General features: G+C 46.7%; 1 protein-coding gene across 9 annotated transcripts in view; it reads left to right on the top strand.

Annotated features, from left to right (window-relative positions):
• PROM1 (prominin 1) overlaps positions 1 to 21572 on the top strand; it is a 112555-nt gene that overhangs the window by 12538 nt on the left and 78445 nt on the right. For 8 of the 9 annotated variants that reach the window (XM_081019878.1, XM_081019881.1, XM_081019882.1 and 5 more), the window contains one exon: positions 3118 to 3520. In XM_081019878.1, coding sequence (XP_080876004.1) covers positions 3298 to 3520 — 223 coding nt within the window. In that variant the 5' untranslated portion in view covers positions 3118 to 3297. Of the gene's footprint in view, positions 1 to 3117; positions 3521 to 21572 lie in introns of those variants that run through there. The other variant, XM_081019885.1, reaches the window with a different exon arrangement.

The following is a 21572-nucleotide window of genomic DNA, read 5'->3' as shown; positions in this document are numbered from 1 at the left end:
CTGGTTTCTGTATTTTTGTCTGTTGCCTGTCATGGACTGACCGGAAGCAGAGAAGTGGTGGGAGGCAGTATCTGGGGAACCCCCAAGGGAAGAAGGCTCAGAGCCCAGGGGGTGGTGTTGGTGGGACATCAGTGAGTGGAGAAGAGGGAGCAGGCTGGGAGGAAGAGGTTGGAAGCTGAAGGGGTAACAGGACTTAGTGAGCAGGAAGCACCTGTGGCAGAGAACAGTCCAGAAGCAGAGGCTGGAGAGGATGGGGCGAAGAGGCAGAAATGAGCCAGGCTACTGAAGAAATCACCTTCTCCCTGCCCTGGTCTCCCAGCACCCACTGCGGGTGGAGCAAAGAGACAAGGAGAAGAAAGAAGTCTCAGTTTGCTTGGGAAGGACCTAGGGGAGGAGAAGCTCACTTAGCGTGGTGTTCACCTAGCATTTACTCCTTTGAGTTCAGTGGGAAGGGGTCCGTAGTTAGGCAAACCATTAGGATACAGGGGAAGGACATTTGCCTCTAAGCACTTCTCTCTTCTTTTACTGGATTAAGAAGAGAACCTTTTAATGAGGGTGAAAGAGGAGAGCACAAAATATGGTCTGAAGCTCAACATCAAAAAACTAAGATCATGGCCACTGGTCCCATCACCTCCTGGCAAATAGAAGGGGAAGAAATGGAGGCAGTAAGAGATTTTACTTTCTTGGGCTCCATGATCACTGCAGATGGTGACAGCAGTCACGAAATCAAAAGACGCCTGCTTCTTGGGAGAAAAGCAATGACAAACCCAGACAGCATCTTAAAAAGCAGAGACATCACCTTGCCAACAAAGGTCCGTATAGTTCAAGCTCTGGTTTTCCCAGTAGTGATGTATGGAAGTGAGAGCTGGACCATAAAAAAGGCTGATCGCCGAAGAATTGATGCTTTTGAATTATGGTGTTGGAGGAGACTCTTGAGAGTCCCATGGACTGCAAGAAGATCAAACGTATCCATTCTGAAGGAAATCAGCCCTGAGTGCTCACTGGATGGACAGATCATGAAGCAGAGGCTCCAGTACTTTGGCCACCTCATGAGAAGAGAAGACTCCCTGGAAAAGACCCTGATGTTGGGAAAGATGGAGGGCACAAGGAGAAGGGGATGACAGAGGACGAGATGGTTGGACAGTGTTCTCGAAGCTACCAGCATGAGTTTGACCAAACTGCGGGAGGCAGTGGAAGACAGGAGTGCCTGGCGTGCTCTGGTCCATGGGTTCACGAAGAGTCGGAAATGACTAAACGAATAAACAACAACAACAACTTCTCTCTTCAATCAATTGCTTGCTTGAGCCAACTGCTGGTGGAAAGGGGGAGTGTGATGAGATGTTTCAGTTGTTCTCACTCACAAAGGTTACCCAAATATATATGCCGTCCAGATAAATTTTTGGCAAACCAGAAATGGACTGCCTGCCAACTGGAGCTTAATTTGCCCAGCTGTGTATTAGGAGAGAACTTGAAACTGCTTTTCATGTGCTGGATTAGAGCTTACTAATATAAAATGCATATGGTTCTTGGCTTTGCTGTTAAGGTTAGTAAGGTTTCCTCTCCTGGGGGCATTTTGGAGAATTTAAGTACTTTGATCTTTAACCGGTAAACTAGCAAATATAGTTTACCATTTAGAATGGGGGGCAATTATGTCCAGCTTTGAAAAGAAAGCAATGGGATGAATGAACTGTGAAGCTGAATTCGATTCATGATTCTTGTCTACTTCCAAAGTCTACTTTTGGAGGAAACTTGGCAGAAATTGGAGGTGCTGGATAGGGACCCAGTGAGACAGAAGGGACCATATTAGGGCTCTTCAGTGTGTTTAGCCTGACTTAAGCTTTGACTCAGGCAGGCACTCTGTGTGCGCTGGGCTTGCTTTTGGGATGAACTGGAGGAGGGCATTAGATTGGGATATATGTTGATGCTTAATGATTGGGTTCATTTCTTTGCAAAGAGAGCTTATTACAAATGCATCTTTAACCACTTCCCTTCCCCACCTGGCCCCCAGGAGACTTTGAATGTCGTGTGTGGATGTCTAGTGAAGGTTGGAGGATGGATAGTTGTCAATGGATTGAGGTTGAAACCCAACAAGATGGGGGGACGAGGGGCAGGTGTAGAGGACTCCCTGCTCCTGAATGGGGTAACTGTGCACCTAAAGAACCAGGTGCGCAGCCTTGGGGTCATTCTAGACTCACAGCTGTCCGTGGAGGTGCAGGTTAATTTTGCATCCAGGATGGCTGTCTACCAGCTCCATTTGGTACGCTGGCTGAGAGCCTACCTGCCTGTCTTGCTAGAGTGGTTCATGTTCTAGTTATCTTCTGCTTGGACTACTGCAATGCGCTTGGAAACCACAACTAATCCAGAAAGTGGCTGCTAGACTGGTGACTGGGATAGGCTTCTGGGACCATATAACACTGGTCCTAAAGGATCTACATTGGTTCCCAGTACGTTTCTGAGCACAATTCACAGTGTTGGTGCTGACCTTTAAAGCCCTAAACGGCCTCAGCCCAGTGTAGCTGAAGGAGAGTCTCCACCCCCATCGTTCAGCCCAGCCACTGAGATCCAGCACTGAGGGCCTTCTGATGGTTCCCTTGTTGCGAGAAGTGAGGTTACAAGGAACCAGGCAGAGGGCCTTCTCGGTAGTGGCACCCGCAATGTGGAACACCCTCCCACCAGATGTTTAGGAGATAAACAGCTATATGACATTTAGAATACATCTGAAGGCAGCCCTCTATGAGAAAGTTTAAATGTTTTGATGTTTTACTGTGTTTTTATAATTTGTTGGAAGCCACCCAGAGTGGCTGGGGCAATTCAATCAGATGAGCAGGGTACCAATAGTAAAATCATCATCATCATCATTAATGGGAAATGCTGCTTTAAATTTTAGTTTTTCTCTTTCAAAGACTCAGTGTTGCACAAAACAATTCTGAGCAATCTTTACCCTCCCTCTTTACAGTAGTGGAAAGCCCCATCTTTCAGTGTTGCACAGATGTTTAGTTTTCCAACAGGGCAGTGTGTTAAAACGTTACAGGCGACTGCGTGTGTTTCACACTGTTATTAGGCTTCCTTGTGGGTTGAAATGCCATTTAATAAACAACTGTTTTCTCTCATTGCCAGAGATGGAGCCCTAACTGAATCCTGCGAAGAGCTGCCAAAAAAGCCTTCGGAAGCAAGTGCGCATTCTGGATTGAGGAAACAGCCGAGGAAAGACTCCTGTTTTGCTTGGCGGATCTGTGCAGAATATTTGAGCCCCGCTCCCCCCCAACCTCTACCTCATTTTATGCATTTTGGTCAGTCATGGCTGGGGAACTGTGTCTACTGCTCCTGTTACTGTTTTGTGGAAGAACGATTTCCGAAGTGCAGCCTTTATACCAACCGCCTTCCGAAACTCTGGATTTTGGGTTTGTTCCTGCAAAGACTTATGACACCGCAGCGTACCACGAACCTGGAGCAATAGGGATTTTGTTTCGATTAGTCCATACTTTCCTCTATTTAGTGCAACCAAATTATTTTCCTCAAGGTAAGTCTTTAATATTGAACTGTCCTAAAGCATGTGTGCTGGTTGAGGCTTTAGTTTAGCATGGCAGCTCTTATCACAGACTATGGTTTGTGAGCGTACCTTCAGAAAATAATAATAATAATAATAATTAATAATAATAAATTACTTTTTATTAAATTTGTATAGCACCCTATACCCACAGCTCTGAATGCGCTGGAACTGCAGTTGTCTTTTAATAATAATAATAATAATAATAATAATAATAATAATAATAATAATAGATGAGGTGAAAAAACTTGCAACGGGAATGTAGACAGCCCTATAAGTCAGCAATTTAGAATCAACATGTGATGGGCAGTCCATTAAATAGTACGAGTGTGGAAGTTTCTTTAGTCTGTTGCAGATTTTTTTTTCTTGTAGACTTCTCAATATGTAGATGAGAGCAGTGTGCTTTAAACTTCCTAAACTGGGGGAGCCAGTTGGAGTGGGTGCATAGACCTTCTTGTCCATAGGTGTAAACCTTTTAAAATAAAAATATATTACACTAATGATAGACTTATGTATTGTGGAATTAGTTGGTCACCTGAAAGCCCATTCTAGAGTACAAATTCTAACTTCTTTTGCCATACTTCAGATGTTACACTTGTCTGCACCATTATATTCTCCTACATGGGTTCTCAGTGACCTCTGCAGCAAGATTGCACTATAGAGCAGTAGTGTGAGAATCTTTTGGACTGCAATTAATAGATTCAGAAGATTGTCAGTGATGTCTCTTCCTCCAGCTGGTTAAGGGTCAGGCAAGTGAGAGAGGAGCAATTAGATCTCTTTTGATTTCTCTTAAAAGTAGTTGTAGGGGTTGTGGAATTTGAACAAGAGTGTGGTACTAAGGAAATGGTGTTGTACCCTTTTTATCCTTCAATGTTCTCCCCCTCCCCTGCCCTGCTTTTTGTTCTGCTGGGGGGAAATCATGCCCATATGTTTTCCATAAAGGAGCAGCTGGATTTGGATCTAGATTGTGAAACTGGGGAGAAAGGATCACCACCACACAGGCACATTCCTGATCCACTTTGAGAGGTCCATGTTGCTTCTTTTAAGAGATATCTTGGCATCTCGTCTAACTTGAACTTAGGTAGTATACAACAACAATAACCCAGAAGTTGTTTGAGGGATCAATATGGCTTATGTTCATCTTCTAACAATGGCAGACCTTCCCAGAGTTGTGTTGGCAGCCCTTTTAAGGTATTGTGCAACCTCCTCCTTCTGCCTGTCCCCTCGCCCAGATTCTGATCCATAGCACGAGAACCATCCCATTGGCTTAAAACATGGTTCTGTGCTTCTCTCAAGGTTCTTAATCTTTTGCTTTCTTCCTTCAAATTCGAAAGATAGGCCCTCTGGAAATTCCCACCTAAAAAAAAGGTTCTTTCTCCTCAGAATATCTGTCAGGTCCCTATACTGGGATCTCAGGTTCAAAAAATGCCTAGGAACCTCTTTGAAGAGCACAACGGATTTATCGAGGACTTTGAGGCCTTTTTTATAATGATGCCCCAGAATGATATCTCTTGGTTCCCTGGTCTTAAAGACCACAATACAATCGTAGGTTATTTTAGTCTCTTTTTTTAGGACCAAATCTGTAAGCTTTCTCCACCCAGTCTTCCACTTCCTCTTTTTTTCAGATCCCAGAATTCCACAAAATATCCTATCAAAGATTCTCTGAGTTTATCCTGATCCAGATAAGGGAGCCCTCAGATAAGATTCTTTCGCACTCAATTGGAGAAACTGCAATCTCCTCCCACCCAATGCTGGTCAATGGGGCAAGGGACAGGGGTGTTGATTGAGTGGCTGTCTGCCACTGATGGAGTGACACTACACTTGGTGTCACTCGTTTGATGCAGACCTCAATGGATGGAGCTGAGCTGGATCCCAAGCCACTCTCTTAGCCAGCCCTGGCTGACAAAGGGCCAGGGACCAACCTGAAGCTGGTGTTGGGAACTATGCTGATGTGCCTGCCCTTCCTGACCTCCCATAGCTGCTGCCAGGTTGTAGATGCTGCAATAACTCCACTGCTCTTCACAGTCTTGGTGGTGGCAGCAGCAGGTTAGCATTGCTTTGCGCATTCTTGTGAAAGTGCTTGGCACAGAGCGTTCTCAAATTATAGAGCAGGCCCTAGGGATGTTGATATGTTGATAGTGGCACAGGCTGCCAAGGACAGATAGGATCTCACAGCAGGGCAATGCTAGAGACCACTTACTTCCTACAGCATCTGGTATTCCCAGGCTGTCTCCCATCCAAGTACTAACCAGGCCTGACCCTGCTTAGCTTCCGAGATCAGACGAGATTGGGCGTGTTCAGGGTAGTATGGGTGGCCAACTAGCTAGGCGAATCGTGGGAGCTGAAGAGAGGCAGAGAGCCTATGGAAGGACTGGTCAACCTCATTCCTTGGCTGGCAGACTTTAGCAGGGAATCTGGTGTGCCCTGCTCCCCTTCCTATGGGATTAGTGCTCCAAGCCAGGATCCTGGACTGCGCGGAGCATTTTGCCTGCAAAAGAAATGACTACCAGGAAGTTGAGTTGATGGGTTCATAGGGTAGCATGTCTTTTTAGAAAGGGAAGGGGGAATTGAAAACATTTGAGCAGGAAGTACAGCAGGAAGTCGGGGTGAACAACCTGCGTCCCTCTATATGAACTTGGACTCCAGAGTCCCATTAGTTTCAACCAGCATAGCTGGGGATTACAAGAATTGCAGTCTAGCAACATCTGCCGAAGGGAGTGGTTCACCAGCCCTAGCATAAAAGAGAGTCTGCCATTCTTGCCATTCCATTTGCTGCTTTAATGTGTTTTCCTTTGGGTTTAATTCTCCTTGGTTGATTCAGCTAATATTTAAGATTTCTCCTTGAAAGATTGCCCTTGCATGCTAATTACTTGAGCAAGCTTTTAATTCATTTGCATCTCTTTGAAGACTTCTATATAACGAGCCATGCAAATATTGCACAGAGGGTTCCCATTCATTTTTGCTGGTCTCGATCCGGGGCGTTTAGCTCTGCAGCATGTTGTGCAGAATGTTAGCAGGTGAGACTTTTCTTAGGAGGGATATCTTGGGTGAGGAAAGCTTCTGCCAAAGTGCCAAGCTAGGGTTAAGGACGTCGGCAGGGTTAGTTAAGACCCGGCCATCTTTACTGCAGAAAGCAAATAATGGCAATTAGTTGTTTGAGCTAGCATCAACAGCAAACACAATACCTTGCTGCATCCATCTCCCTCCATCTTAGCAGTCATGTTGGAAGTAGTGGACAAATGTTTGCATTGTAGGTGGTTTCCGCAGCCCTTCCACTTTAACAAACTTCAGATGTTACAGGAATACAACTGGCCACCTGCTCTGACCACCGGCTGAGGGCAATTGGTCTGCAACAATATCTGGAATGCACCATGTTAGCTATCTCTAGTGCAGACACAGTACTGAGCTGGCAGGACAAATGATCTGACAGCTGGCATATTTGATCAGATTTTGTGCATGGTGGCATTCTCAATGTGCCCTTAAATCACAGGAGGCCTTAACTGGCCGTACAAAACACTTGTGACGCATCCTTTCTGTTTTAAAGTGCTTCCTTGAATTATTTGGTTGCTTTTCAATAAATCCTATAAGATTGACTTTAATGCATTCAAAGTGCATGCCTGGATCACCTGCAAATGTTTTAAATACAAATGAGAGGATTTGAAGATATGAGCACTCAAGTTTATTATGCTTTCAGTGTGACTTGAAGCTGACTTTGTAAATTGTTAACTGAGTGCTTTAGTTGCGGTGCATGCAGATCTCATGATTCATGGTTCTCAACCTTTTAAACATATTAAGAAGTTTATGGTAAAAGGGTTAAAATGGAAAGCCTTCAGCTGTGATTTTAAGACCACAAGTAGAAGCATTTATTTGGCAAGGGAGGGGTACATACAAGTGATGATGAGGTGTGCTTTCTATCTGCTTCTGTTTAGCTATGCATAACTTTGTAAGAGAATTGAAGTACAAGAAACAGAATACATGGAGTTCTGTGTCTTTATTTTCATTTATCTAAGGAGTTTGTGTAAAAGTTTTGCAGCAGTTATTTTTTTAAAAACCAAGCAATTCAAGAAGGATGCCTGCCTGAGTTGAGGGCAGCTGTGGAGAAGCTGCTTAACTCTTTCCTCACTGGTCATTTTCCAGTTCAAAAGCTCCTCTTTCATTTCAGGGTGGGGGAAGATGGCTTTCTTGTATCCTTTCTGCAGTGGGTGGAAAGCAAGTTGGGTAGCGTTTGAGTTGAGAAATGACTAGTGCGTAATCTTTTTAAAATAGATTTTTGGATATCATGACATTTGCAGGATGAATCCAAGAGTGAGCTCTAACAGCAAGTTGCTAAGTAAGAATTTGACAGACTTACTTAGGTTTGAGGTTCCAATAACTGAAAGGAGTAAATCTAAAAATATATCACGTTTACATCATTCCTTATAGCAAATTTGGTGTGTGAGTCCTGACAGGACAGAAAACCTGAGTGGGTTGATCAAATTGGCTTTCTTGAGACTTTCATAGCTAACTGTATTCTGGAGAAGGACCTAGCTGGTTAAAACTCTGGACAGGAACTCTCTTGTTTGTGGGTGAGATATGCTGAAATTCAGGCATAGGCAAACTTGGCCCTCCAGATGTTTTGAGACTACAACTCCCATGATCCCTCGCTAACAGGACCAGTGGTCAGGGTTGATGGGAGTTGTAGTCCCAAAACATCTGGAGGGCCGAGTTTGCCTATGCCTGCTGTAAGTCTTCAGGTTTCATCATCTGAGCCGTGGACCCGCTATATATCTTGTAGTGGGATCATGAAGTGGGTGATATTCTTAACAAGGTAGCATGGAATTATGCATGGTTGTTCCCAACCGTAATCTCTTCATCTTTAAATTCCTGGCTATGTAGTATTTAGCGCCAGATGAGCTTTGTAAGGCGTTCTGTGTTGGAAGAGATGTGATCATGTTGGCACGTGATGGCCATGCAAGGTTTGGGGAAGGTAGTAAGTAGATAGTATTAACAATATCATTGGTTAAAGGTAAAGTTAAAGGTACCCCTGCCCGTACGGGCCAGGCTTGCCAGACTGTAGGGTTGTGTGCTCATCTCACTCTATAGGCCGGGAGCCAGCGATGTCCGCAGACACTTCCGGGTCACGTGGCCAGTGTGACGAAGCTGCTCTGGCGAACCGGCACCAGCGCAGCACACGGAACGCTGTTTACCTTCCCGCTGGTAAGCGGTCCCTATTTATCTACTTGCACCCGGAGGTGCTTTCGAACTGCTAGGTTGACAGGCACTGGGACCGAACGACGGGGATTCGAACCGCCGACCATGCAATCGGCAAGTCCTAGGCGCTGAGGTTTTACCCACAGCGCCACTCGCGCCCCTCTCAATACTATTAAACTATTTTGAACCATGGACAATCATTGTATTAAAAAGTCCAGTTATTAATAGCTGTCAGATACAAGCTGCAAAAGCATTGCAATGTGGAAATGATTCAGGGCTGGTAGGAGCAAATATGGGAAGTCATTATGGAGAAAACTTCCTCCAGTTAAAGGGAATCGCATTGCATGGTGCAAAGTATTATTTCATTTTTAAGGAGTGGGTCCTTACCTTGATCTTCATAGACACTTCAAAATCCTTATGTAAGTGACTGGCAAACCTTTGGCTCATTTCAGGATATCAGTGGATAATGTTTCTTCTCCAAAGATCAAGATCTCTCCTAATTATTGTAGCAATTTTGAAAGCAAAGTTTTAATTTTGAGTTACCTTTTTTATGTGTGTGTGTATTTCTTCGTTTTTCGCCTCACTTTATTGAGAAACGTGTAAAAAATTGCAGAATTTAAAAGGTTTCAAAACATACAGTGCTACCTTGGGTTACATATGCTTCAGGTTACATACGCTTCAGGTTACAGACTGCGCTAACCCAGAAATAGTATCTTGGGTTAAGAACTTTGCTTCAGGATGAGAACAGAAATCGCGTGGCGTCAGCAGGAGGCCCCATTAGCTAAAGTGGTGCTTCAGGTTAAGAACAGTTTCAGGTTAAGAACGGACCTCCGGAACGAATTAAGTACGTAACCAGAGGTACCACTGTATTACTGTTTCGGACTCGGATAACAGTTATGCAACTTAGAGCAGAATTATAACAGCAAGCGGCTGAACAGTTGAAAGCTGGGGCTGATTGCCTTTGTGCCAGGCTCGCTCTTTCAAAGGCCTTGAGCAGTGAAAAGATCTTCATCTGGTGCTAATAAGACATGCACTGGGATCAGGTGAGCATCGTGCAGAGAGTATTACAAAGGCCATGTATATGGGGGAGCAGGTGATAGTGCAGAGTACAGGCAGGTTCATGCAGTGGCGTAGCGTGGGTTGTCAGCACCCGGGGCAAGGCAAGTAATTTGCGCCCCCTAACCCGTGGATTTTAGCACCCGAGTGCGAGCGCGCCCCCCCCCATGTTGCACCCGGTGTGGCCGGCACCCTTGGCACCCCCCACGCTACGCCACTGTTCCAACGTTCAGCTTCACTGGATGCCCACGAGTTATATTGTACAGAGAGAGGGATAAAAACTTTCCTCTCTGTCCACTCTCTCCTTGCCATGCCTTAGTTTTGCAGGCTTCTCTCCTGTCGCCTCTTGCTTGCCGCCTTTCCTCAGGGCACCGGCTCCATCCCCTTGCTTAGATTCCCTCTACCAAAGCTGAAAGCAGCCTGAAGTTCCTCCTGATCGTGAATGGGAAACAGCTGGCGAAGCCGGCGGCCTGCCAGGGAAGGGATCTCTTCCTAACCTGCTCCACGGAGCCCGTTCCTTGCAAGCGCTCCGTCTCCCTCGGATGGCGAGCGCCTTTGGAAACGCGGAGCAGGCGCTTGCCGGCGAGCAGCCCCCCCCGCCCCTTCCCAAGCTAATCCTTTTAAAACCGAAAGCCCCTTAACCCGCTGGTGAGAGGCTTAGCCGGGCCTTGCCCGCCCACTGGCTTCCTCTCGGAGGTTTTTGGGGAGCGCAGGGCGCGGCGAGGCCCGGCGGCGCGTCGGGGTGCGGAGGCTGCCCGTGCCGGCCAGGCGGCGGCGGCGGCGGCGGCGCTGCTGCAGCGGCTGCTCCTCCTGCGAGCAGTGAGTGGAGCGCAGCCGCAGCGGCGGCGGGGGGCGCGCGCGCGCTAGGGCGCAAGGCTGGCGGTGGCTGCGGGGAGCCCGGCGGAGGAAGGAACTTGTCCCTTCCCTCTGGATTCGCGCCCCCCCGATGTTGCGCCCGGTGCGGCCGGCACCCTTGGCACCCCCCACGCTACGCCACTGGGTTCATGTGAGAGAAGGCAACCCCTCAGGTGCCCAGCTCTCAAGCTGCAATAGAGGATTTATTTTGTAAAAGCAAGCACCTGCCCTCTGAGTTTTTCTCAGAGATGGATGAGCCACCAATGAAGTTGTTTTAAGAACCAGCACAATCTGTTCCCACCACCAGTTTTCAGCCAGCAGCCCAGTAGCTACGTTTTGGAAGAGTTTAAGCTGCCTGTGCCCTTCTGCTTCCCAGTCGTACCTCGGAAGTCGAACAGAATCTGTTCCAGAAGTCCGTTTGACTTCCGAAATGTTTGACTTCCAAAAGGCGGCTCCTGATTGGCTGCAGGAAGCTCCTGCAGCCAATTGGAGGCCGTGGAAGCTTCCAGAAGAACATTCAAAAAAACAGAACACTCACTTTCAGTTTTTGAATGTTTGGGAGCCGAGATCCGACTATAGTCCACCTAGGCTGCTTTATATTAAAAAAGAATCACCATTTCTGATGACAGAATTAGCAAACCCCATGGAACATATATTTTTAGCCTCAGGCTTGCATTCTGAATAAAACATTAGAGACAAGTCTCTAGAATTTTTATTCAAAATGAAGTTGGAAATGAAGGCAATGAAGAAGAACACATATTACAACGAAGCAAGATCTCTAAAACCCAATGATTCCGAGGCTTAGTGTATCATGGATATGCTAACTGCTGGTGGGAAAACTAGAGTAAAATGGCGCAAGGAGAAGCTTGCTGTTTATGAAAGATTGGCATATGTAAATTTTCATATGCCGGAGGCAGTGTTAGTAACTCAGATATATAATCTAGGTGCCAAATGGCTCTTTAAACCAGGGCTACAGTCGCCAAAGGGACATCCTAAGGTGGCGCTGTGGGTTAAACCACAGAGGACTTGCTGATCAGAAGGTCGGCAGTTCGAATCCCCACGACGGGGTGAGCTCCCGTTGCTCGGTCCCTGCTCCTGCCAACCTAGCAGTTCAAAAGCACGTCAAAGTGCCAGTAGATAAATAGGTACCGCTCCGGCGGGAAGGTAAACAGCGTTTCCGTGCGCTGCTCTGGTTCGCCAGAAGCGGCTTAGTCATGCTGGCCACATGACCCGGAAGCTGTACGCCGGCTCCCTCGGCCAATAAAGCGAGATGAGCGCCACAACCCCAGAGTCGGCCACGACTGGACCTAATGGTCAGGGGTCCCTTTACCTTTACAGTCGCCAAAACAGAATGCCTCGTTGCTATTTTTTGTTCCAGAAATTCATTTTGATTGTGCAGAAAATATAACCGATAGAATTCTACAGGATGTGTTGCTAGTGTGTGAAAACAGTCAAGATCCAAGGATCTCCAGGCAAAGCACCACCAGGTGATGGGGACAACAAGCGCCATCCTGTGCTCAGGCATCTTCACTTGGTTGCAAGTGACCAATAGCCAGGTGCAAAATGCGCCTGGCGAATTTCAAATGCTGGCAGGGGATGCTCTGTACTTCAGAAATTGATCTGAAGCTTGAAGGGCTTAAACGCTTGGTGGGGGGAGGGGGGAGGAGAAATGGAAACTATAATGTTTGTGTGTGTGTGTGTGTGTGTGTGTGTGTGTGTAAAAGGTTCCTTGCTTGCTGCACTTTCTGAGTAAGCATGAATAAGTTAACTTGCCATTGTGACTCCTTGATATGCTAACATCTGCAGCCCAGGGCTCCTTCAGGAAGAAGAGTGGGATATATATTTTTATATAGAATAAATAAATAAAAATTGCTACCAGGCCCTGCAGTTCCTTCCAGTCTATGAGTAATCCAATTAATAATTTTGATAGCAATGAATAGGATGAGAGCCCAATAAATATTGATTTTGGACTGAAGCTTGAAAGTGCGATCTTAGTGGATATTGAGCTGGCTGCTCATTCAATAAATTATGTGCTTAATGGCGCTTGGGGAGTAGCAGGAAAGAGAAGTGAATGAGACTTGGAGCTAATAACTGCTTTGATGAAAACTTTTCTTGGCATGTTTTAACATATTTTGCTCTTTTAGAGGGAACTACTGGAGTTCTCAGTGGCCTCTGCCTTCCCTTCCCTTCCAACCCCAACCCGGATCATGTGGATTTGAGCAACGTCACTTAATTGGCTAATCCATAATCTCTCTTGCCATATGTTGCTCTGTTTTTCTTTCTAAGTGTGTTAGTGACACAGAGGTATTTTTGGACTGCTTTCTAAATGAAGTCTGATGTCCAACTGGGTTTGAGCGAAATAATGGAGATCTATTATACACCACTCTGAAAATTAAGGCGACTCAGCCCTGCAAGAGGTTTGCTGCTGTGTCTGTGGGCAAACCATGTCGGAGCAAGCAGGTTTCCACGGTGGCAGTGTGAAATGAGAGCAATCTGGGATTCTGCATGCATTATTTGGTTGTTAGGTGTGCCCTTCAGGCTTCTGTGCCAGACTTAGGCAGCATTCTTAACCATGTCTAGGTAAAGGGACCCCTGACCATTAGGTCCAGTCGTGGCCGACTCTGGGGTTGCGGCTCTCATCTCGCTTTATTGGCCGAGGGAGCCAGCTTATAGCTTCTGGGTCATGTGGCCCGCATGACTCAGCCGCTTCTGGCAAACCAGAGCAGCGCACGGAAACGCCGTTTACCTTCCCGCCGGAGCAGTACCTATTTATCTACTTGCACTTTGACGTGCTTTCGAACTGCTAGGTTGGCAGGAGCAGGGACTGAGCAACGGGCGCTCACCCCGTCGCGTGGATTCGAACTGCCGACCTTCTGATCAGCAAGTCCTAGGCTCTTTGGTAAATCCCACTGAATTACATGGGGCTTAATCCCAGGTAGATTAGGAGATCATCATTCGTTTATCAATGTGCTGCTTTTCTAGTAATCAGCAAAAGCAGTTTCCAATATTAGACAGCATGGTGAACAAAAATAAAACACTAAGAAGAAATCAGCAACGGCAGTGGTGCAGCAATAAAACTGCCAGCACATTTGCAAAGCTAAGCAGGGTCTGGTATGATTTCAAATTGGATGGGGAACCAGATGTTGAGATTCCTGCATTGCAGCGAATTGGACTAGATGACCCCCAAGGTCTCTTCAAACTCTACAGTTCTATGAATCTAATTATCATCAGAAGTACAGCTAGAGATGGAAATGTTTGTTGGTTGAAGTTCTTTCAGTTCCTCATGTTTCCAATTTTCAGTTCTCTATATTTTGAAGCAGTTTGTGGTTTTTTAAAAAATCTTCATGAAAGTTGATCAGCATTTTAGTGCATTTTAGGTCTGTGTATGGATGAAGACTATGGAAAGCGGGTAGACTATGGGATGCGGGTGGCACTGTGGGTTAAACCACAGAGCCTAGGACTTGCCGATCAGAAGATTGGCGGTTCGAATCCCCGCGACGGGGTGAGCTCCCGTTGCTCGGTCCCTGCTCTTGCCCACCTAGCAGTTCGAAAGCACGTCAAAGTGCAAGTAGATAAATAGGTACCGCTCCAGCAGGAAGGTAAACGGCGTTTCTGTGCACTGCTCTGGTTCGCCAGAAGTGGCTTAGTCATGCTGGCCACATGACCCGGAAGCTGTACGCCAGCTCCCTCGGCCAATAAAGCGAGATGAGCGCCACAACCCCAGAGTCAGCCACGACTGGACCTAATGGTCAGGGGTCCCTTTACCTTTATGGATGAAGACATGTAGCATTCTTATAAGCTACCTTGAGATAGGTTCATTTTCAGAGTTCTTCCTGATGCTTCTCAGAGTGACAGGTGCCATTGGCCCAAGGTGTTCTGGATCACGGCAGTGATGGAACAAATGTATTTGCCTGCGTGTGACCATTTCAGTAGCCTTCCTGTCTCCTGATTGCAGTCTCATATGCCATGATATAGAGTTGGTACATAAGTCAATTGACCACCTAATAATTATGATTTGACCATTGCCAAATAATTATTGTTTGTTTGTTTGTTTGTTCCCCGCCCATCTGGCTGGGTGGCTTCCAACCGAATATTAAAAACAATACAGCATCAAACATTAAAAACTTCCCTAAAGCCTTCGTTGTCTTTTAAAAGTAAAATAGTTGCTTATTGCCTTAACATCTGCTGGGAGGGTGTTCCACAGGGCTGGGGCCACAACCAAGAAGGCCCTCTGCCTGGTTCCCTGTAACCTCACTTCTTGCAGTGAAGAAACCACCAGAAGGCCCTCGGCGCTGGACCTCGGTGTCCGGGCTGGACGATGGGGATGGAGACGCTCCTTCAGCATTCCAAGAATGCGAAATTTCCTTTTATAAAATGTCATTAGCTCTCCAGGGCTGCTTTGTATGGCCCTGGGGCAGGGTCAAGTCTAGCTCAGTCAGTAAAGCATAAGACTCTTAATCTCTGGGTTGTGGGTTCGAATCCCACATTGGGCAAAAGATCCTTGCATTGCAGTGGGTTAGACTTGGTGGAGCACGATGCCTCTCGATGCGGACATCCGCATCAGGCATGTGAAGAAATTTCCAAAGTGTGCATTGCAACTCTGCAGGGATTTCTTTGAAGTGAGAAACTAGTACCGCTGGCATGAGATGAATTGGAAACTGTCCGTAGGAACCTGGGAAGAAAAGTGTGGCAGAGGGCACAGAAAGGAGAAACTTAATGTTTCTAGGTTTGTGGGGTGGGGCTTGCTGTGGATCTTTTGTGGTTGGAAAAGATTTGTGGTTTCATAAGCTTGAGAAACACTATCCAAACACAGCGACGGAGCAAGGGGGGGGGGCGGTCCGCCCCGGGTGTCATCCCTGGGGGGGGGTGACGTTCAGCGCGCCGAGTGCCCATAACTCCCGAGCCGTCGGGAGAAGGGGGGAGCTGCACTGCTTTGCCAGCGGCGTCCCCCCCTTCCCCCTTCATTTTGACACCTGGGGGAGGCTGGGGAATTGCAGGCGGGCTGGCGGCACACCAAATGTCTGCTATTGGCGGCTTGCTCCACTCCTGTGGGTGGCTTGCTCTGCCCCCAGCTGCAACGCACAAACACTCCTCCGTGCACCCGAGTGGCTATCCCTCGCCTAGGAGGGCACCCTCTGCTCCCCTCGGGAGTGCGCTCGCCCTGGGCAGCGCGGGCATACGCTCTGCCGCTGTCCAAACACTTTTAAGAGAATAGCATTTCAGAAAGTGTGATTTAATCTTCATCGGAGTTGTTGTCATTGGTAAAAGCAGGAGAAGACCTAGACCCAGTGCTTTTTTTCAAAAAAAAAGGTTTAGCGGTACTCTCACTTCCGTCTGAGATTCAGAAAACACTGGGAAAGGAAATTAAGCCACCATCGGGGGTATCAACGGAACTGACCTTGCTAGAAATGAAACTTTTTTTAAAAAAAAATAGTTTCTTCTCCCATTAGATTCACAAAATGTTTAGGGGCATGCGTACCCCTGGGTCCCCCCAGAAAAAAAGTGCTGCTGTTATGTACTGAGTTGAATAGGATCCAAAATGCAGCAGTCTGATTGGTCCTGGAGCAATGCAGCAGTATGATTGGTCCACAGGAGCCACCCAGTCCAGCTCCAGATGGAAGTGAATCCACAACCCGGTTGGCCTACAGGTTCCCATTGTGTAAATAATTTATATAAAGCAGATATTGTGGGGGAACTTCCATTCCTCCTCACCACTATGAGCTGAATAAAGAGCATGAAATCCACTCTCGACTCTGAGTATATTTCACCTGCCTAGACCTAAATCTAAACCAACATCATTAACTAGTAAAAAATAATAATGCCTGAAGGGAATTATTTTGGAACGGGGAATATTTAAAAGGATACATTGCTACCATTTCAGAAAAACTCTTTAATAATGGCTTCCATTTACACTTATATCATTCCACCTCTTCCAGCACCCAAGTGCCAACGGAGGTAGAAGCAGAATCTCTGTGCTAAGTAAATGTTCTTTTTAGTATCCCATTGCCTCCTGAGATATCAGAGCAGTCGAGCCACACTGGAAGTGTGCCATGCTGAAAATGTACCAGCCATTTATTGCCACAGGAGTTGTATTCAGGAAGAGCCATCCTATCTGTAACTCCAGATGATACAAAAATCATAGTTCTTGAATTTACATTCTCAAGATGAAGGATCGCAAAGCGTGGGATATCAGAGCAAAGCTGTCGCCTAAGAGTTGCTGAAATGAATGCGTGCCTTTATACTGGCAAGTTGGCTGTAAGAGTGAGAACAGGCAATCTCTGGTTCAAACCACACCATAATGGGCCATGAACTCTCTGGAGGCTAATTCATGAGCCATGTGTATGAACCCAAATGTTCATTGTGTCCCGTCCCCCCGTCATTGAAAGTGCTTTAACCGCCCTCCCCCACCCCCCATTTTCTGAACTACGTCAGGTAAGCTCAGAAACCTTTGCTTGTTATTTGCTTCCTGTAACTTTATGCTTTGGCTGTTCTTTGGAACAATCGGGAGATATTGTATCTCTGTTAACTCACACACCCCTTGGCCAAAGATCTGAGCACAGCTGGAGAGAGTATAGTGCTGGGGTGGAAGGAAAGGAGGAAAAAAGAGGCTTCAGTTCTTTGCTGGTACCACTGTGGGGTAGGAAAGGCAATTGTGTCCAGGGCAGCTGTGTCCCAGCTTCATCTGGTACGCAGGCTGAGACCCTACCTGCCCACAGGCTGTCTCTACAAAGTGGTGCATGCTCTAATTATCTCCCACTTGGACTACTGCAATGCGCTCTACATGGAGCTACCTTTGAAGGTGACCCGGAAACTACAGTGGTACCTTGGGTTAAGAACTTAATTCATTCTGGAGGTCTGTTCTTAACCTGAAACTGTTCTTAACCTGAAGCACCACTTTAGCTAAGGGTCCTTCTGCTGCCACCGCACCGCCGGAGCACGATTTCTGTTCTCATCCTGAAGCAAAGTTCTTATCCCGAGGTAATATTTCTGGGTTAGCGGAGTCTGTAACCTGAAGCGTATGTAACCCGAGGTACCACTGTACAACTAATCCAGAATGTGGCGGCTAGACTGGTGACTGGGAGTGGCCACCAAGACCACATAACACCGGTCTTGAAAGACCTACATTGGCTCCCAGTATGTTTCCGAGCACAATTCAAAGTGTTGGTGCTGACCTTTAAAGCCCTAAACGGCCTCGGTCCTGTATACCTGAAGGAGCGTCTTCTCCACCCCCATCGTTCTGCCCGGACACGGAGGTCCAGCTCCGAGGGCCTTCTGGTGGTTCCCTCCCTGCGAGAAGTGAGTTTACAGGGAACCAGGCAGAGGGCCTTCTCGGTATTGGTGCCCGTCCTGTGGAACACCCTCCCATCAGATGTCAAGGAAATAAGCAACTTCCTGACTTTTAGAAGACATCTGAAGGCAGCCCTGTTTAGGGAAGTTTTTAATGTTTGATCTTTTACTGTGTTTTTAACATACAATTGGAAGCCGCCCAGAGTGGCTGGGGAAACCCAGCCAGGTGGGCGGGGTATAAATAATAAATAATAAATTATTATTAACATTATTATTATTAAGGGCCCAGGTGCAATAGACAGGGAGTGAGTTAAGGAGCTCTTGAGGAATACTGCAGCACATATTATAGATCAGCAATGAGGAAGAGGAGGTGGGGGAAGTGGTAGGTGGCAAAGCAGGCAATTTGAAGCCGCCATTTGAAAATCGCATTTTGCACCTGGCTATTAGTCTCCTGCTACCAAGTGAAGATGCCCAGGTGCCAGGATGGTGTCTGACCTCTCCACCATTTGGAGGTGCCTGCCTGGGGATCCTTGGATCTTGATTGTTTTCACACACTAGCAACACATATATAACATATAGTGTTATATCCCTTATATTTTATCTGCAGAATCAGAATGAATTTCAGGAACCAAGAAGTATTGAAAAATAAGACTTTTGAGCCATCTGGCTCAGAAATGGCAACTAGGCATTCTGTTTGGGGGACTCTAACCCTGGTTTAAGGAGTCATTTAAGGAGTTTCTATACCTGAGATACCCTGGTTGTATACCTTGGTTTCAAGGAAACTGGTTTAAGGAGTTTATATACCTGAGATTCTAACACTGTGTGAAGCTGAAGTGACCTGCTTTCCTGGCAAGGGAATTTGTTTAGGAATGTGGGGCAAACTTAGAGCGGGATTTGGGTGGAAAGAATGCCTGGAAACCATCTTACAGGGTCAACATGGTGGAGTGTGTGTGTGTGTGTTTGTGTGGAATATATGAGGAATTCCCATTGCAGACTCTCTTCCTGTTAGGGAGAACAACCATGTCCCAGACAAACTGTGCAGTGATGGTTGGAGCTGTTCATTTCTTTCACAAAAAGCAAAAGCCCATGGGGTATTGGGGAGGTTTCTGTTGGTTTCTATTTCCCTCACTGAGCAGCAACTGCAGTCACAAGACATTGTTTTGCATTCCACAGTCAGAGTTACTGTTGGATTCCCACGGGAATGGGAGACTGGATGTGACGTACACTGGTTTCCTGTTTTTCACTGTTCTCTCGGTTTCTTTGTTAGAGAGACAGTTGCTTCTCTGCTCTCACAGAGGCAAGATGCATGTTTGTATTCTTTCAGCATAGAGTGGAAATAACGTTAAGAATGTGGCACATACTGCTTATCCTTCTGCTGTGTGGACTACTCTGCTTGGGCTCAAGATAAGACGAGCCTGTATCAGCTTCAGATGGGCCGAAGCTGGTCAAAATCTCACAGTTTCCTTCCACAGAAGTGCTTGCTTCTTCTGATGAAACAGTGGGGGTGGGCAGCTTGTGGGGACTGCTGGTGGTGTGTGGGAACAACTGCATGTGCAGTCTCTTGTCACTCTCACTACCCAGCTCTCTCTGTTTGTCTTTGTCAGGGGGCAGCAAACTTTTTCAGCAGGGGGCCGGTCCACTGTCCCTCAGACCTTGTGGGGGGCCGGACTATATTTTGCAAAAATAATAATAATAATAATAAATGAATTCCTATGCCCCACAAATAACCCAGAGATGCATTTTAAATAAAGCACACATTCTACTTGTGTAAAAACACGCTGATTCTTGGACCGTCTGCAGGCCTGAATTAGAAGGCGATTGGGCCGGATCTGGCCCCTGGGCCTTAGGTTGCCTACCCATGGTCTTTGTGGTTGACACCCCTGCTGATGGTTTGCAGCCCCCAGAAGGGTTGCAATTGGGCAGTGCAACCCTTAAGCTGAAAAAGGATAATAAACCCTTAGGCTCTATGCAGCCAAAGGAAAACTACTGTTCTATGAGTTCTTGTGCGTCTGCAGGCTGTTGACCTATACATGCTAATGGTAAAGGTAAAGGTAAAGGTAAAGGTAAAGGGACCCCTGACCATTAGGTCCAGTCGTGACTGACTCTGGGGTTGCGGCAGTCATCTCGCTTTATTGGCCAAGGGAGCCGGCGTACAACTTCAGGGTCATGTGGCCAGCATGACTAAGCCGCTTCTGGAGAACCAGAGCAGCGCACAGAAATGCCGTTTACCTTCCCGCCGGAGCGGTACCTATTTATCTACTGGCACTGGCATGCTTTCAAACTGCTAGGTTGGCAGCAGCAGGGACCGAGCAACGGGAGCTCACCCCGTTGCGGGGATTTGAACCGCCAACCTTCTGATCGGCAAGCTCTAGGCTCTGTGGTTTAACCCACAGCGCCACCCGCGTCCCATAAGCCAGTATACCTCTGCTCTAATAATGTTGTGTCAGCTAGGAGCAGGGCCTCTACTGCTCTAGGCGCCACGTTAGGGAATGATTTCTCTATTGTGCAGAGATTTATTTAATTATGTATAGCCACCCAGGAATAAATATTCCCTGGGCTGTTTACAAAAAAAGATCCTTGTAACAGTAGGCTGTAAAACAATTTTCAGCCTGGATTTAAAATGCAATATAGTGGTACCTTGGTTCTCAAACTTAATCCGTTCCGGAAGTCCGTCCCAAAACCAAAGCATTCCGATACCAAGGCGTGCTTTCCCATAGAAAGTAATGCGAAATGGATTAATCTGTTCCAGACTTTTAAAAACAACCCCTAAAACAGCAATTTAACATGAATTTTACTATCTAACGAGACCATTGATCCATAAAATGAAAGCAATAAACAATGTACTGCAGTCATGCAATCAATCAATCAATCAATCAATCAGTAGCTGAACTGGGTTCCACGCAGTCACAAAAACAAAACAAAAAAGCCGCAAAAACAAAAACCCAAACTAAATAGCAAAAACAGACAGACTTCAGTGTAACACTCAAAACAGAAGTATGGCACTCAAAACGGAGCACGTTCAGCTTCCGAAAAAAGTTCACAAAGCAGCAATGGTGGAGAGCAGGCGGGGGCAGGGCTAGCGCGCGTCCCGGGGGCGTGGCATGGTGCCCATAGGAGCGGGGCGCCCAGCGCGAGCGGGGGAGCAGCCGCGATGGCACCCCGCCAGGATTACGCTGCTGGGGGCAGTGCACTCCCCCCGCACACCTCTTTCTCCGCCAGTGCAAAGCAGAACACTTACTTCCAGGTTTGCAGTGTTTGGGTTCCAGGTTGTTTGAGTACCAAGGTGTTTGAGAACCGAGGCACCACTGTATAAAAGCATGGGTGAATGAAAAGGTATTCACCTGGCACTTCAAAAGACCACAGAGAAACACCAGGTGAGGCTTTATGTGTGGAACCTATTGTATTACCTGGGTACAGTACCAGAAAAGTCTTCTCTATGGTAAGGTTAAGATTTTTTTCAATGAATCCAGGGGACTTTTCAACTTCAATTGATTTTGTATGGGGACTGATTTGTAAATCCGGGAACTGTCCCCAGGAAACGGGGATGTCTGGTAACTTTACTCTATGGTGGTGAACCATAACACTTCACTTGGGGTGGGGAACAGAGAGCAGGCTCCCCAAAGAGGATCTTAAATTC

The sequence above is a fragment of the Podarcis pityusensis genome (assembly GCF_964106645.2).
Source record: "Podarcis pityusensis genome assembly, chromosome: 9".
NCBI classification, from domain to species: domain Eukaryota; kingdom Metazoa; phylum Chordata; class Lepidosauria; order Squamata; family Lacertidae; genus Podarcis; species Podarcis pityusensis.
The sequence above is the reverse complement of the archived record's forward strand: the minus strand, read 5'-3'. Positions and strand labels throughout refer to the sequence as shown.